Here is a 17,951-nt window from a genome sequence, read left to right on the forward strand (position 1 = left end):
CAGTGGGAGGAGCTCCACTAGAGCATTTGTCTGTGAAGGCCAGACGGGCTTGATTGCAGGAGTTCTGCAGGTTTGAAGGAAACAGAAACTCCACCCTTGAATGGCACAGAGAAGGCTTCATGTGCACTGGCACCCAGGGGTAAACGCAGTGACTTCACAGGAGCCCGGGCCACACCTCTCTGTATGTCTCGGTGGGTCTACGGGGGGTGGTGAGTGGGGGCAGCTGTGGCTTAACGTGGGGGCAGAGACACTGGCGGCAGTGGTGCTGGGGAGTGCTCACTGGCGTGATCTGTCTTGGAGGCTGTCACCTTGACATCAAGACCTGGCCCCACCCCACAGTGGCTGCAGTGCTGGGACACCTCAGGTCAGAGAACCAATAGGATGGACACACAGCCCCACCCGCCAGCAGACAGACTGCCCAAAATCTTCCTGAGCTCACAACTACCTCTAAACACACCCCTTTACATGGCCCTGTCTGCTAGTGGGCAGGAAACAAGCCCTCCCACCAGGAAGCCTGGATAAGTATCTCACACCTGCCTCATCTGCCAGAGGGCTAACGCCACAAGCAAAGGAGCACACAGCCCTGCAACCTGCTGAATGAAAACTGCAAACACAGAAAGTCAGGCAAAACGAGGTGGGGGAGGAGTATGTTCCAGATGAAGGAGCAAGATGAAATCTCAGGACAACTAAGTGAGGTGGGGGTAGGCAATCTGTCCCCCTAAAATTCAGAGGAATGATACTAAAGATGATGCTAGATCTCAGAAAAAGAATAGAGGTACAGAACAAGAAGATACAAAAAATGTGTAACAAAGATCTAGAAGACATAAAGAAGTGAGTTGAACAATACAATAACTGAAAAGAAAAATACACTAGAAGGATCAATAGCAGAATAAATGAGGCAGAAGAATGAATAAGTGAGCTGGAAGAGAGGATAGTGAAAATCACTGTCACAGAACAGATTAAAGGAAAAAAAATGAAGACATGAGGACAGTTTGACACCTCTGGGACAACTTTAACTGCACCAGCATTAGCGTTATAGGGGTCCCAGAAGGAGAAGGAAGAGAGCAAGGGTCTGAGAAAGTATTTGAAGAGAAAATAGCAGAAAATTTTCCTAATGTGGGAAAGAAAACATTCACCCAAGTCCAGAAAGTGCAGAGTCCCCTACAGGATAAAGCCAAGGAGGAACACACTGAGATTATTAATTAAATTGAAGTCAAAGAAATAAAAGGAATCTGAATTGGAAAGGAAAAAGTAAAACTAAAATTGCTTGCAGATGACTTGATACTATATATAAAAATCCTAATGATGCTACTAGAAAACTACTAGAGCTCATCAATGAATTTGGTAAACGTGTAGGGTAGAAACGCATAGAAATCTGTTAACTTGTATACCCTAACAATGAAAGATCAGAAAGAGAAATTAAGGAATAATCACATTTACCATCTCATCAAAAAGAATAAAATACATAGGAATATACCTAAGTACTGGAAGAGGGCATGGCAAATCACTCCAGTATTCTTGCTGAGAGAATCCCCATGGACAGCGGCGCCTGCCGGGCTGCTATCCATGGGGTCGCACAGAGTCAGATATGACTGGGCAACTAAGCACAGCATAGCACATACCTAACCAAGGCCTCAAAAGACCTGTATTCCAAAAGTATGAGATGCTAATGAAAAAAATAAAAGATGACACAAACAGATGAAAAGATATACCACCATGATCTTGGATTAGAAGAATCAGTATTGTTGAAATGACTATACTACTGAAGACAATCTACAAATTCAATGCAATACCTATCAAATGGCCAATGGCATTTTTTTTTTTTTTGCAGACATAGAGTAAATAAATCTTAAGGTATATATGGGAACACAAAAGACCCTAAATAGCCAAAGCAATCCTGAGAAAGAAAAATGGAGGTCAGGGACTTAGGGTCCCTGACTTCAGACAATAATGCAAAGCTACAGTAATCAAGACAGTGTGGTACTGGTGGAAAAAACAAAACAAAACAGAAATATAGATGAATGGAACAGTATGGAAAGCCCTGAAATAAACCCATACACCTATGATCCATTAATCTATGACAAAAGGGGCAAGGCTATAAAATGGAGAGAAGACAGTCTCCTCAATAAATGATACTGGGAAAACCAGACAGATACATATAAAGAAACAAAATTAGGACATTCTGTAACACTATACACAAACATAAACTCAAAATTTATTAAAGACCTAAATGTAAGACCAGAAATTATAAAACTCTGAGAGGAAAACATAGGCAGAACACTCTCTGATGTAAATTTCAATAATATCTTTTTGGATTCACCTCTTACAGTAAGGGAAATTAAAGCAAAATAAGCATATATGACCTAATTAAACTTAAAAGCTTATTCAGCAAAGGAAATCATTAACAAAAGGTCAGTCAATGGAATGAAGGAAAATATTTTCAAACGATGTGACTGACAGGGGATTAATCTCCAAAATATATAAACAACACATGAACTCAGTATCAGAAAGATCAAACAACCCAATAAAAAAATGGACTAAAGATCTAAATAGACATTTCTGCAAAGAATACATACAAATGGCCAAAAAGTACATGTAGAGATGCTTAACCACACTAATTACTAGAGAAATGAAAAATCAGAACTACAATAAAATGACCTCACACGGCTCAGAATGGCCATCATCAAAAATTTTACTAACAATAAATAGTGGAGAGGCTGTGGAGAAAAAGGGACACTCTTACACTGTTGGTGGGAAAGTAAATTGGTATAGTCATTATGGAGAACAGTATTGAGATTCCTTAAAAAACTGAAAATAGAGTTACTGTATGATTCAGTAGTCTCACTTCAGAGAAAATGTCTGGAGAAAACCAAAATTCAAAAAGTTATATGCGCCTCTCTGTTCACTGAAGCACTATAGACAGTAGTCAAGATGTGGAAGCAACCTAAATATCCACCAACAGAGGAATGGATAAAGAAGTTGTGGTGCTATTACTCAGCCCTAAAAATGAATATAATAATGCCATTTGCAGCGTGGATACACCTGGAGATTATCACACTAAGTGAAATCACACAGAGAAAAACCAATATGTGATTAAACTGTATGTGGAATCCAAAAAATATGATACATATGAACTTATTTACAAAACGGAAACAGACTCAGATTTAGAAAAGTTTACCAAAGGGGAAATGTTGGGGGTGTGTGCGGAAAGGATAAATCAGGAGTTTGGAATTAACGTATGCACACTACCATATGTAAAATAATCAATAAGGGCATACTTGTATAGCACAGGGAATTGACTCAGTATCCTATAATAGCCTATATGGGAAAAGAATCTGAAAAGCATAAATACATGCATACGCGTAACTGAATCAATCTTCTGTATACCTGAAACTAACACAGCACTGTAAATCAACTATACCTCAATATAAAATAAAAATTAAAGAGTGACATTATGCTTTAATGAAGTACAGTGCCACCCTGAGTATGCCTTACTTTCATAAGGAAAAGACCCTTCTATTTTAAATACTAATGGCTAACACTTATCAAGCATTTACTATGTGCCAGGCATTAGTCTAGGAGTTTTCTCCATGTTGACTCCTTTCATCATAGCAATCCTAAGGGGGAGAGATTCCTATTATCTCCTTTTTTCAGATGAGACTCAAGGAGGACACCTCACTCAACACCACATATCATGAAGGGCTGGAGCTGGAGTTCACACCCAAGGACTGTGGCCCCCAAAACTGTTCTCTTAGCCGCTAAGCTGACCAGTAGCTGAGCTGAATGACTGTGTTTCCCCAGTTAGGAGACTGACTCTGTAACCCACGTTCATTGTGACCTTAGTAATGAGATAACGCATCTGATAGGCAGGTGTTATGCTTTGTGCTGGTTGGCAATGATAAACATCTCACAGTTTTTATTAAGAAATTACAGAAAAAGTTTAGCTTTTCCTCCTGTCTTACCTTGTCCTTAACGGCTTTTTCTTCAATCAGTTTTCTTACATCATGAATGCCCTTAATTTTCACCCACAGAAACATTCCAGCAGTAGGAACATGCCATTCTGCCAAACCTACAAAGAAAAGAAGAGAAGAAATATTTTCTGAGTCCAGTTTTCATGATGTCCGTTATATCACTTAAATGACAAATGACAGTAACTGTAAACTAGCGTTTCTAAAAAAGTTCCTTCAGTGACAGAATTTTTAAAAATATATTTTTATGAGTCCTGAAAATGGATGTGCTGAGTTTTATTTCAAAAAGTGAGGGGAAGTTTTGAAAGGGAGAAAGGGGACTCAGTTACATTTAGGATTTTAGTGGGTTTTAGGGCCATGCAGGAACTCCTGTGTCATGCCCATCTGTCTTCTTTAGAGCTGTCCCTAAGACACACACGTCTCTTTCAAATTGTAGGAGAGGATTCCTCAACTCCTTCTAGAATCTTACTAGTGTTTCAGTAAATCTTATTATTTATTTAGTTGTTCAGAAGTGTAATGAATTTTTTATCAGAATGTAATTAGTTATAAAAATAATACTTAAAATTAAGGAATTTTGGGTGCATTTGTAGGCTTTGTGTTTCATTAAATATAAGGATAGAGAAACCAAGAAGGAAGAAAATTATTTTGATTTTAATTATTGCCATTTTAAAAAAAGAACTTGCTGTTGATTAAAACCTTTTTTCAACTTTACAGTGTGATAAAATAGTACTCTTATAAAAAAATACTAATTGTATTTTTACCAGGACTTCATAGGGAAGAAGGTATGATGGAAATAAGGAATTGATACCTTGTATTAGGGCTTCCTAGTGGCTCTGTCCTGAAGAGTCCACCAGCAATGCAGGAGACCTGGGTTTGATCCCTGGGTTGGAAAGATCCCTGAAGAAGGGAATGTGTACCCACTCTGGTATTCTTGCCTGGAGAATCCCATGGACAGAGGAGCCTGGTGGGCTACAGTCCATGGGGCCTCACAGAATCGGACTGATCCACTTTTACTTCACTGTGTATTTACTGTTATTTTTGCCAAAGTCATTTTTAGTGGTGTTTAATTAAAGCCATGAAATTCATTTTACTTTCTTCCTTAATAAAAAATTAAACCATCCTGAAATCAGCAATAGAAAAGATTAGATAGTAGATAAATGAGGTTAATGATTAAAAGGCAAATCATCTGTAATGAAAAACCTGCCAAGAATTGTAGTATTTTGTTTTTATAGAGTCAGGAAAGGGTTATGTTATTGATTTCACAATTCATCCCCTCTCTGGAGCAACATTTTGAAAACCCTTTTAGTTCAGAGATTATTTGGCTCTCAGTAGGTTATTGCTGGTTGATTGTTAGATTAATTGGTCTTTTCTTCTTTAAACCACATATTCTGTGCAGCCATCAGGTATAGTAGAAATGCTATAATTGTGGCAGTTACTTCTGACATTATTTATAGGGTACCATTTTCGTTTTTAAAAAGCACTTATTTCTGACTGCGTTGGATCTTTGTTGCTGCGTGTGGGCTTTCTCTGGTTGTTGTGAGCAGGGGCTGTTCTAGCTGCAGTGCACAGGCTTCTCACTGTGGGGGCGTCTCATGCTGCAGAGCATGCGCTTAGAGCGCCAGCCAGTGGTGCCTGGGCTTAGTTACCTGGTGCATGTGGGATCTTCCTAGACCAGGGATTCAACAGGTGTCCCCTGCATTGCAAGGCATATTCTTAACCATTGCACACCAGGGAAGCCCTAGAGTAACATTTTCTTGACCAGAATAGGCCTGGACCCTGTTTCCTTCCCCAGGGTTATTAACAATACTCTGTGGTATCACTCACTCATACGAGGACTACTGCTCATCCCAGGACAGGATGTATGTTCCACTCACCACTTAACCACTTGTCTGCTGCTGCCAGTAATGCATCCCTCTGCTTCCGGTAGAAATCAATAACCCTAGAGGAAGAAAACAATGAAAAAGATGTGTTTGCTACACTGCTTGCAGAAACCAAAAGGCTCTGGAGTCCAGCCTATAAGAACCTATTTTGTATCTTGATGAAAATGCTGAAACTTGATGAGGGAATAGAGCATATTTGTTTGACCTGTCAGGCAGTAAACTTTGTATCATTGTGATTTTTCCATTATTTTGGAATAATTCAAAACAGAAAATTAATCAAGTGAAGTCCACTTCTATATAAACTAGAACCTAGAATACAGTACCTGTTGACGTGAGCCAGAAAGCCCTCTTCTCCCCACTGATGTAGAAGTTGTGATACCAGGAGCTAAAAGGCATGAGACAGTAACAAGGTTCATCCTCTAAAATGTACTTTTTGTCATATGTAACAGCTAATCACTCTTGATTATGTACAAACCACACTAAGAAGATGCAATAAGCGGCACCAAGCTTTATGGGGCCAGTGACTGATAACAGTGTTGCTTAATAACAATGACAACACTAACATTGAAAATAACAAATATTTATGTGGTCCTTGGTATATCCAAGAAACTGCTGTACCATATATTTCAGCTAAGTTGGTCTTTGCAATACCCTTATTAGACAGGCCGTTATTCCTCTCTACTTATATAGAGACTGAGGCATTGGGTGAAGTTAAATTTCCTATGATCACTGCTGGTCACAAATCCTGGACTCAAGTCAGAACGTCCAGTCCCAGGTCCATCCAATAACTGCCGCCCTGCATGGCCTCTCGAAATAATGGTGTATTACTTCACCAAACCTCTTCCATCCTGATGAGTTTTTATGGGGTTCCTGGGCTAGATGCCAGGGCACAAGATGAATAAGATCTCTGACTCTAGGAGCTTGCTCTACACCTTGAGACAGCTCAGGTATATTTAAATCTCTTTTGCCTTTTGGAGCAAACATCTGTGGTGTCTGGTCTTCTAATTCAGCCCACAGGGAAATAGAGAAGCAGTCAGTGGCTTCGCTCCCTGACACCTTCACATTGTCTTATTTGCCCGCATCGATTTTATGATCTGATTTTAAACATTCCTATTTCCTAAACTGTCCTTACCTGAGTAAAAGTGCTGGTGTGCAATGTTGACACTTGTATGTGTAAAACAATTCTCTCAATCAAGGGCTTTGGACCAGTTATAAACCCTACTCTCAACCTGCACAAAGACAGAAGAGGCATATTACCAATCCTGCTACATCAGGTAACATCATGTTACTGATTTCATGGGGAAGGAGGCTGTAACCTGGGGACAAAGGAATCTAGACAGTTAACACCTTCTAGTAACACTACTTCTTATTTAAAATACACATTTAAATTTAATTGTACACTTAAAATAGAATGCATATCTGACCATATATTTCTAAATGTGTTTTTTCATACATGCAACCAAAAAACCTGACCAGTCCCCACCTGCCGCCACCCCCCCCCTCCCCCCCGCCCCCACCTGTAACTTAATTTGACCGCTAGGGATGGATTAGGAGAAAAGTCTGTTACTAATAGTAACAATGAAACTGATGTGTCAAGGTGAGTGTATACAAGCATCTTACGTGAGAACTGTCTGCACTAACCATGCTGAGGGGCAGCCCCGCAGCCCCGTCACCTTTATCTGCAGCCTGAAGGCAGAGCCAGGGCCTTACCCCGAGGACAGGACTTTGGAGAAAGAGTCAGCTCGGATGACACGCCCATCCACGTCCATGGAGAGAAATGTCGGTGCCCAGGGCTTGAAATGGAAGATAAATACAGTATTTATATCTGTTAGTCTGTATCCCTACTTTGTGCAGAGTGGGGAAATTTCACATAGGACCTTCTTGTCCCAAGGCTTGAGATCCAGGATGAACAGTTTTCCAGGAAGGATTCTAGGAAAACTAGATTGGAAAAGACCACAACAAAGAGGGTCATCAGTATGCAGGGCTGTTTAGAGAGAGAATGCTGACCCTTAGAACAACTAGAAACACAAAAAAGTATAAATGAAGATGAGCCATGTAGTCAGCGTGCAATGGTGAACCTTCCACATTTATTTCAAAATAAATGCCCACAGGGAAGGGGGCCATGGTTGTGTTTAGGATGGGTGGCAGGCAGACATGATAGTCAGGCAAATAGACAAAAAGCCAAGAGTTGCGTTTCTTTTCAGTAGATTCGTTGTGGGGACTGAATCCATGTGTCTGTTCTCTGCAGCCCTGAGAGCAATTCTAGTGTTAGATTTTGAGGAACCGGGCATTGGAGTCTGTACCATTACTGTTGTCTCCTAGGGAACAATGCTCGCGGACAGTGATGCACATGGACAGTGGGGAAGGATCTAGAAGTCCTTTATTGTGCAGGTGAGTTCCTTCCCTATGTGACAGGGATGGCAGGCAGGGAGCATGATGCTAGGACCGCCCTCCTCTGCTCACAGTTACATCACTGACTGAGCACAGCCCTCCGCCTTCTCTCTGAAGACAGCTCCCAAGTCCTCTAGCCCATCAGCCACCCCTGAGAGACTGAGGCTGACACCCCAGGAGACACCCACTCCACATCCCTGGTACCATGTCTATGGAGTCAAGACGACCCTCACCTTGACTCACATGTTCCTCCACGGGCCTGGCACAGAGAGCCAGTCACTATTATAAAAGTAGGGAATTTCTAGAAAAAGAGTAAGGCTCCAGAGATGAAAACACTCAGGAGCCAGGTTAAAATCAGATTGTGTGTGGAGTTCACACCATCACTTACCTTGTTGAACTGCAAAAAATAGTAAGGATCATCTTCTATGATGAGGAAGTCATATTTTCTTGCGAGCTACAAAAAGGTTAAAGGAGCATATTTATTTCTTAAGAGTTATCTAAGATGAAAATCACTTGGAATCAGAGTTCTCTGTACTCATTCATTCATCCCATCAACTACTGAGTCTCTGCTGTCCTAGGAGGAAGACAGGAACAGCCCTAAAGGCTCTGTCCTCACAGAACTTTCATTCTGGTGGTAAAGACAGAACCTGAGCTCCTAGATAGAGGAGCTAGATAGACCAGAAGAGAATTAGGTGGGAGGTTCTGAGGGCCCAGCAGATGGTTGAAGAGGCTGATGTTTGAGAGAGAGAGACAGGGAAGCTCCAAGGGAGCTCAGGCTGACCGGAAGGATCAGTTGTGCAGATGCTGGGGGAGAAGATGTTTAGACTGAGAGAGCAGAGAACAACGGCCCTGGAGTCAGAAAATCCTTGGTGTGTTTTAGGGACAGAAGTTTCTAGAAGGCATGGCTGTTTAAGGGACAGAGGGAAGGCTATGTGGCTGCAGCAGGAAGGATGTGAGAAACCCTAGCCTTACACAGAGACCCAGGTTCCATCATTGCATGCGGCAGGTGAAAGACTTTTGATACTGTTTGCGATGTGGGGTAAAGCAGCTGGAGGAGGCACTGTAGGTCCACGCTAGAGCAGGAAGGATGTCAAGGGCTGGTGTGGGGGTCGGGGTGGGCAACTCCGAGGGGCGCACAGGTCAGGGAGGGAGTGTGGCCGAGGAGATGGTGGGTTTGGGTAACGTGGGTGGTAGGAGCCACTGTATGGGCTGGAGGCGGGGGATGAGGAGAGAACAGAAGCAAGAGATGGGTGTAAGAGGTGAGTGTAACATCCCACCAAGAATAGCATCTCTTTCAATGAAAATATCAATTAAGGGGAAAGAAACATATCATAGTCCACCAGACTGTAGTAAATTCTTGAGTTTAAATTTGTGGCAACACTGGCATAGATGACTTTGTTTTATTAAAAACCATCTTCATTGAGAGCAAGGGGCTAATAAGAGAAGGAACTTGAGAGCACTCTTCTAAAGAGTCAGAAAGAAACAAGAACACAAGTATGTAACACCTTCTCTGAAAATACCTCATAGATTTCCCTTTTGCGCTCAGCTGTGAACGAGTTCCCAGCAGGGTTGTTGCCATTTGGGACAGTGTAAAGAAATTTGGGGGTGTTTTTCTCAGGGTCCTTTGAATCTTCTGGTTTCCATTTGGAAAGTATTTCTCTGAGGGAGTCTGGAATAATCCCGTGCTCATCACTGGAAACATTAATCATGTTGCAGCCCAGGGGTTGCAGCTGTCAAATACACAGAGAAAAGCAAGTCCGAGATTGAGACCTGATTACAAAATATCAGGGCCAAGGGTTCTTACACTAAGGAGAGTGTTACCATTTACACCCTTAAACACAAACCTGCCCTCAGCTCTATGCCCACACTGCATTATCTTCACGATTATGATTAGAACTGGTTCATAAGATAGGTGTTTGTTAAGGAATGTTTTTTGAACAAGTAAATCAATCATAGAAAGCATCTGTGATGCTAATACATGACATAGTTATAAGCAGAGGTGATACTCAAAATATTGGACAAGCGGTGTAGCGTGGGAGCAGCAGACACAGAGCCGGGTGGAGTGGGGTCCTGGCGACCCCCTGCCATGCCAGCATAGCTCTGCACTTTGGGGGTTTCAGGGTGGTCTCAGGAGAGGGGTCGGGGGGCCAGGCTGGTGCTGGGTCACCAAGGAGCATCAGGGCCATGGCTCCTCAAGGGGTGTGCAAGTATTTCAATACTGTACCGACTACAGAGGCTGAAGTTGAAAGTACTAGCCTTACTTATGGACAGAGTTTTGTGAAAGACTTGTGTTTTCATATTTTATGTTTATGTATGAACAAAAGAAAAAAACATGAGACTTAGTAAATAAGAAGGAAAGGAAACCATCCTCAAAATGAAAACACAGCCTATGGATTGGGAGAAAATATTTAGAATAATGCATCTGACAAGGGATGAATTTCCAAATTATACAAACAACTCACACAATTCAATATCAAAAGAACACAAAAACAGAAACAACCCAGTCAAAAAATGGACAGAAGTCCTGAGTAGATATTTCTCCAAAGAAGACATACAGGTGGCCAACATGCATGTGACAAGATGCTCAACACTGCTAATTATAGAGAAAAGCTATCGAAAGTCACAGTGAGGCATATCTCACACCAGCCAGAAACTCTATGATCAAAAAGTCTGTAAACAATAGATGCGGGAGAGGGTGTAGAGAGAATGGAACCTTCCTATGTAAATCATATAGATCCTATGGAGAACTGTATGGAGGTTCTCTAACAGACTAAAAATAGAGTTACATATATGATCCAGTGATCCCACTCCTGAACATATATACAGAGAAAAGTATAATTCAAAAATATATATCCACACTTATGGATATATATCTACATTTTGACATATATATCAAAAATATATATAAATAGTTCAGCACTATTACAGTAGTCAGGATGTGGAAGCAACCTAATGTCCACTGAGAGATGAATGCATAAAGAAAATATGGTACATATATACAGTGGAATATTGTGTGTTTAATCCCCAGGTTGTGTCCGACTCTTTGTGACCCCATGGACTGCAGCACACCAGGCTTCCCTGTCCCTCAGCATCTTCTGGAGGTTGCCCAAGATCATGTTCAGAGCATCAGTGACACCATCTAACCATCTCATCCTCTGTCACCTGTTTGTGCTTCTGCCTTCAGTCTTTCCCAGCATCAGGGTCTTTACCAGTGAGTTGACTCTTCACATCAGGTGGCCAAAGTATTGGAGCTTCAGCTTCTGTATCAGTCCTTCCAGTGAGTATTCAGGGTTGATTTACTTCAAGATTGACTGGTTTGATCTCCTTGCTGTCCAAGGGCCTTTCGAACCACAGTTCGAAAGCATCACTTCTTCAGCACTCAGCACTCTCAACTATACCTGACTACTGGAAAGACCATAAACTTGACTATACAGACTTTTGTCAGCAAAGTGATGTCTTTGCTTTTAAACATACTGTCTAGGTTTTTCATTGCTTTCCTGTCAAGAAGCAATCGTCTTTAATTTCATGGCTGCGGTCACCATCTGTAGTGATTTTAGAGCCCAAGAAGAGGAAATCTGTCACTGCTTACCTTTTCCCCTTCTATTTGCCATGAAGTGATAAGGCTGCATGCTATGATCTTAGTTTATTTAATATTTAGTTTTAAACCAGCTTTTTCACTCTTGTCCTTCACCCTCATCAAGAGGTTCTTTAGTTTCTCTTCGCTTTCTGCCATTGGAGTGGTGTCATCCACGTATCTGGGATTGTTGATACTTCTCCTGGCAATCTTGATTCCAGCTGGTAACTCATCCTGGCCAGCATTTCTCATGACGGGCTCTGCATAGAAGTTAAATCAACAAGATGACAACAAACAGCCTTGTTGGACTCCTTTCTCAATCCTGAACCGCTCAGTTGCTACATACAAGGTTCTGTTGCTTCTTGGCCAGCATACAGATTTCTCAGGAGACAGGTAAGATGGTCTGGTATTCCCATTTCTTTAAGAGTTTTCCACAGTTGGTTGTGATCCACGCAGTCAAAGGCTTTAGCGTAGTCAATGAAACAGAGGTAGATGTTTTTCTGGAATTCCTTTGCTTTCTCTATGATCCAGGCAATATTGGCAGTTTGATCTCTGTTCCTCTGTCTTTTCTAAACCCAGTTTGAAAATCTTGAAGTTCTTGGTTCACATAATGCTGAAGCCTAGCTTGCAGGATTTTGAGCATAACCTTACTAGCATGGGAGATGAGTGCAGTTGTCTGGCTTGAACCTTGTTTAATACTGCCCTTCTTGGGAATTGGGATGGAGATTGAGCTTTTCCAGTCCTGTGGCCATGGCTAGGATTTCCAGATTTGCTGACATATTGAGTGCATAACTTTAATAGCATCATCTTTTAGAATTTTAAGTAACTCTGCTGGAATTCCATCACCTCCACTAGCTTTATTGGTAGCACTGCTTTCCTAAGGCCCACTTGACTTCAAATTCCAGAATGTCTGGCTCTGGGTGAGTGACCATACTATCATAGTTATCTGGGTCATTAAGATCTTTTATGCACAGTTCTTCTGTTTATTCTTTCCATCTCTTCTTGATATCTTCTGCTTCTACTACATCTTTAGTCTGTCCTTTATTGTGCCCTTCTTTGGATTAGATATTCCTTTGATATCTCCAATTTTCTTGAAGATATCTCTAATCTTTCCCCTTCTGTTGTTTTTCTCTATTTCTTTGCATTGTTCATTGAAGAAGGCCTACTTCTATATTACTCAGCTATAAAAAAGAATGAAATGATGCCATTTGTAGTAACATGGAGGGGTCTAGAGATTATCATACTAGGTGAAGTAAATCAAAGAAAGACAAATATATGATATCACTTATATACGTAATCTAAAAATGATACAAATGAACTATTTTGAACTATTTTACACAACAAATAGACTTACAGACGTATTGTAACAGCTTATGATTGTTAAAGGGGAAATGTGGGTAGGGATGCAGTAGGAATTTGGGTTTAACATATACGTACTACAATATATAAAATCAGCAGCAATTTCCTACTGTATAGCATAGGTAACTATATTCAATGTCTTATAATAACCTATAATGGAAAAGAATCTGAAAAGAACAAATATGTATTGTGATAGATATATATATATATATGCATATATACATATATCTGAATCACTTTCCTGTACACTTAAAACTAAAATGACATTTTTAATAAACTATATTTCAATAAAATTAAAATAATAATAATTGAGATTAGCTTCTCAGAAAAATAGTTTTCAAGGGATAAGCAGACATAGTTAGTAGAGGTCAAACGTATACTTATGCACTGAGAAAAGTCTAGACCATATTTGCAGCAAGTTTAAAAGATCTTAGACTTTCGAAGCACATCTGCATGAATAAAAGAAGCTGATGTTGGGCGATGAGATAAATACACATGGAACTTCAGCCTCGTCCCTCAGAGCCAGTGCGGATCTGTGTTTTGGCATGTGACAATGTGTGTGCATCCAGCTATTTACATAGATGCAAGGTTTACATGTATAGGCATTGTCTAATCTAATGCCTTATGAGTTTAGGAAAGTAGTTAATAATTAGTCTCCAATCACAAAGAAAAGGCAATTATTTTACTTAGGTTTTTAAAGGGCTTCCCTCGAGGGCTTCCCTGGTGACTCAGATGGTAAAGAATCTGCCTGCAATGCAGGAGACCCCGGTTCGATCCCTGGGTTAGGAAGATCAGTCCAGTATTCTTGCCTGGAGAACCTCCATTGACAGAGGAGCCTGGTAAGCTACAGTCCATGGGGTCGCAAAGAGTCAGACATGACTGCGTGACTAAGCACAGTCATGTGGTGGCTTGGCCAGTAAAGAATCTGTCTGCAGTGCAGGAGACACAGGTTCAGTCTCTGGGTCAGGAGGATGCCCTGGAGGAGGCAGTGGCAACCAATTCTAGCATTCTTGCTTGGAGAACCCCATAAACAGAGGAGCCCGGGGAGCTACAGTCTATAGGGTCACAAAGAGTCGGACATGACTGAGCAACTAACACTTTCACTTTAAAGTTATGGTAAAATATATATTACTAAAAAATGTGCCCCTTAAAGCGTGTGATTCAGTGGTAATAATTATGTTCACAGTGTGTGCAGCTCTCATCGCTATCAATTCCAGGATCTTTTCATTCTCCAAAGAGAAACCCTGTGCCCAGTAAGGAAGAAATCCCCATTTCCCCCTCCCCAGTCCTTGGTAAATTCTAATCCACTTTCAGTCTCTATGAATTTGCCTGTTTTAGATATTTTGTATAAGAGGAATCATACAATTTTTGTCTTTTTGTATCTGGCTGCTTTCTTGGAGCTCCTGCAGTGATGGGCCTGCTTTTTTCCTCAGAGAGTGGGTAAGACTGATGGTTAGAAAGTTGTTATATTGAGTTGAAATTGCTTCCCTGTCGTTTCCACACTTTGGTTCCAGTTCTGTCAACCTAAGGGCACACACAGACAAATCTAACTCCTCTGTGACACGGCTAACTTTAATGTAGTTGAGGACAATCCTCATGTTCCCATGGATCTTCTCTTTCTGTGGAAAAGAGCAGAGTTCCTAAAAGCATTCAATGTATGGTCTCATTTCTAATTCTTTGTTACTCTGGTTGCTTCTCTCTGACCGTGCTCCAGGCTGTGTTCACATCGACCCAGGAATATTGTGCCCCAGACAGTGCTGAGTTCTGACCAGGGCCCGGCAGAGCAGGCGACCACTTCCTCATTCTGGGTCTAGAGTCTTATAATAAACACTGGATGTGAAAGTCCTGCTCATACTGACAGGTTTAGTTATATTACATCGACATGATTTGTCTTAGACATGTGGTAATATAGACGATAATGAAAAATGTCTTTGTAAATTAAGGTGCTTTTCAAGTGAAATACTAAGAAAATGGGACATGATTTTGCCCGACTGAATTTTAGCACATCTACATTTATATTTTGTCAAAAAATATATATATAAATCAGAAGGTATGTTTAGCATATATTCCTTATACTAAAACTTCTATTCTTTACAAAAGAAAGATGCTATTTTATTTTTTAGTGGGCAGATAATTCTAAAGGTGCGGTGGTTTCTCCTTCTTTATTATAAGAAAGAGACTTGCCTTTTGTAAGAATATGTACTCACAGCATGAATTGTTCCTGAATAAACAGATTCATTTACAAGGATATTATCTCCAGGATTATCGATCATTTCAAACACCTGACAAAAGAAACACAGGTTAGCTTGGAAAATATAGTTTCAAGTCTTAGAACACCCCCTCCAATTTTCTTTTTTGGAGCTCACTAGGGTTCTAGAGTGGGTGTCCCTGATAGCTCAGTTGATAAAGAATCCACTGCAATGCAGGAGATCCCTATTTGATTCCTGAGTCAGGAAGATCCCCTGGAGAAGGGATAGGCTACCCACTCCAGTATTCTTGGGTTTCCCTTGTGACTCAGCTGGTAAAGAATCTGCCTGCAATATGGGAGATCCCTGGGTTTGATCCCTGGGTTTGGAAGATCTTCTGGAGAAGGGAAAGGCTACCCACTCCAGTATTTTGGCCTGGAGAATTCCATGGACTGTATAGTCCATGGGGTTGCAAAGAGTTGGACACGACTGAGCGACTTTCACTTTCACTTTCAGGGTTCCAGAGTGGGAGTTGGCAAGTTTTCCATAAATGCCAGATGGGACGTGTTCTGTGGGCCTGGGGTCTGTGCTGCCCCTACTCATCTCTGCCTCTGTGGTGAGAGCACAGCCACAGGCGACGTGCAAGCCGATGGCGTGGCTGAGCTCCAGCAACGCGCTACTTAAGGATCAGACAAGGGCTGGTTTTGTTCTCAAGCCACAGTTTCCCAACCTCGGTTCTAGGTTGAAAAAAAATAACCAGTTTGGCTCCTAGAGTATTTTTATGCCTTCTTTGAAAAAATTTTAAATCTTTGATATAAGCCAGGCCTGTGTAATGTATGGAGAGAAAGCGAAGATTATATGGATGGTTTTACCCTCCTGAAGGTGCTAGTGTGCTGAGCTAGACACTGCTCAGATAAATACACATGTAGCATCAGCGATACGCACTACTGTGTGATGCCAGTGTTCTAAGTGCGCATCACTCAGCAGACCTGGGGTATTCAGGGAAGGCTTCCTTGAGGAAGTGAAGAGTTGGGGAAGAGGTGACAATAGGTACACATTTGAGAAACTGAAAGATTCCTGTGGCTTGAGGTGGAGTGTGAAGAGGAGAGTGGAGGGAGGTCAGAAGAAAGTGGAGGGACAGCATCCCATGGAGGCCTTTGGACAAGTGAGCCAGGGAGAGTTTTAAGTAGAGGGCGGGACCCAGGAGTCATGAGATCAGACAAGTGTAAGAGAAGGTCATGCTGGCTGCAAAATCAAAGTATGAAAGAAAATGAGAATCCAGGTGGAGTCTGGGAAGATTTTAGGCTCATTTGGGAGGTTTTTGCTGCAGTCCCAGGCAAAGGCAAGGGTGGTCTGGATGAGGTGGTGGAGCTGAAGAGAACTGAGGGGCATTTAGGAAACCAGAAGCAAGGGACGTGACTGTGGGCTGAGGGGAAGTGTAGAAGGAGGGGGTAAGGAGGGACCTCTGGATTTCTGGCTGTACAGTAAGGAGGTGATGGGAGGGGTGTCATTCACTGGAAAACACCCCGAATGTTGTCTGTTTCTGAGGGAGAAGCAGGTGAGTGTTTTGGTGTGAGGTGCCACTGAAGCAGCCTGGGATGAGGCCAGTGGGGGCGGTGGACACGTGGATGTGGAGGGCGCCTGGTGATGGAGGCGTGGGCCTGATCCCCTGGTGTGATGCCCAGGGGCGGTGTGTGCAGGAAGGGGAGGAGGCCTGAGGCCCAGTCTTGCGGGGCTCCTGTGAACCATGGACACTGCAGGGTGGGCAGGGCAAGGACGGGGGACTGTTCCAGAAAGGGTGGTTTCAGCAAGGGCGTGGGAGACTCAGAGGTCAAGGGAGACCAGGCCTGCAAATCAGAGCGGATCTTGAGGACAGTGTGATGCCTCAGGACATCAGTAGAGCCAGACAGAGATGTTCCTGCCTGAATCAGAGGGGTCCTTTCCTGTCAGGGGACGTTTGATTGTAAGGAATCCAATATGTTGCCACTTCTCAAGGATTCTCTGTTCCTTATCAGTTCCTATTCTGGGAACGAGTGACACAGCACGCTGTTCCCAGGACTGAGGTCATAGGATGAGACATGTATGAATCCCCTTCAGTGACTCTTTTCAGCATCCGTGACCTTGTATGTATTAGACTATCCATATTGTGGCTATTGATAAAATTTCTTCCTGTGTAATAGCTGAGTAATCATCTTACTAAAGATACATAAGCCTGCATTTCTGCTAATAAAGCACCCTTGCTCCATCAGAGCTTGGGTCCCCATGTCTGTCTTTCTTTCTTTCTCTCTCTCTTTCACTTTCTTATTGTCAACTCCAGACCACCAGGTTCCGGTCTATTAAAGGACCCCAACACGTTCCAACTAATCTTACCCAAGGCACAGAACCATCCTTTCCTACCCTGGGATGTTTCATCATCCCCAGGTCAAGCCTCTCCTCTGTATCATTTTAACAACCTAGAGCTCTTGACAAACATCACGGCCAGTATCCATTGAGACAGAAGATCTGACTTTTCTTTCCTGATTTGGCCTAGGATATTCCATTTACTATTTCTTATGAGCTTTAGGCGTTTTACGACAAACACAGTTTCCTCTGA

At 42.0% G+C, this 17,951-nt stretch overlaps 1 protein-coding gene across 2 annotated transcripts in view; it reads right to left on the reverse strand.

Annotated features, from left to right (window-relative positions):
* The window catches only part of LOC122685865 (kynurenine/alpha-aminoadipate aminotransferase, mitochondrial-like), a 29,533-nt gene that overhangs the window by 7,094 nt on the left and 4,488 nt on the right, over positions 1-17,951 (reverse strand). For both annotated transcript variants that reach the window (XM_043890908.1, XM_043890909.1), the window contains exons 5-12: positions 15,380-15,454; positions 9,760-9,969; positions 8,628-8,693; positions 7,559-7,641; positions 6,981-7,077; positions 6,172-6,233; positions 5,843-5,907; positions 3,963-4,069 (exon numbers count right to left, since the gene is read on the reverse strand). In XM_043890908.1, coding sequence (XP_043746843.1) covers positions 3,963-4,069; positions 5,843-5,907; positions 6,172-6,233; positions 6,981-7,077; positions 7,559-7,641; positions 8,628-8,693; positions 9,760-9,969; positions 15,380-15,454 — 765 coding nt within the window. The remainder of the gene's footprint in view (positions 1-3,962; positions 4,070-5,842; positions 5,908-6,171; positions 6,234-6,980; positions 7,078-7,558; positions 7,642-8,627; positions 8,694-9,759; positions 9,970-15,379; positions 15,455-17,951) is intronic.

Source organism: Cervus elaphus, chromosome 29 (assembly GCF_910594005.1).
Source record: "Cervus elaphus chromosome 29, mCerEla1.1, whole genome shotgun sequence".
Taxonomy (NCBI): Eukaryota; Metazoa; Chordata; class Mammalia; order Artiodactyla; family Cervidae; genus Cervus; species Cervus elaphus.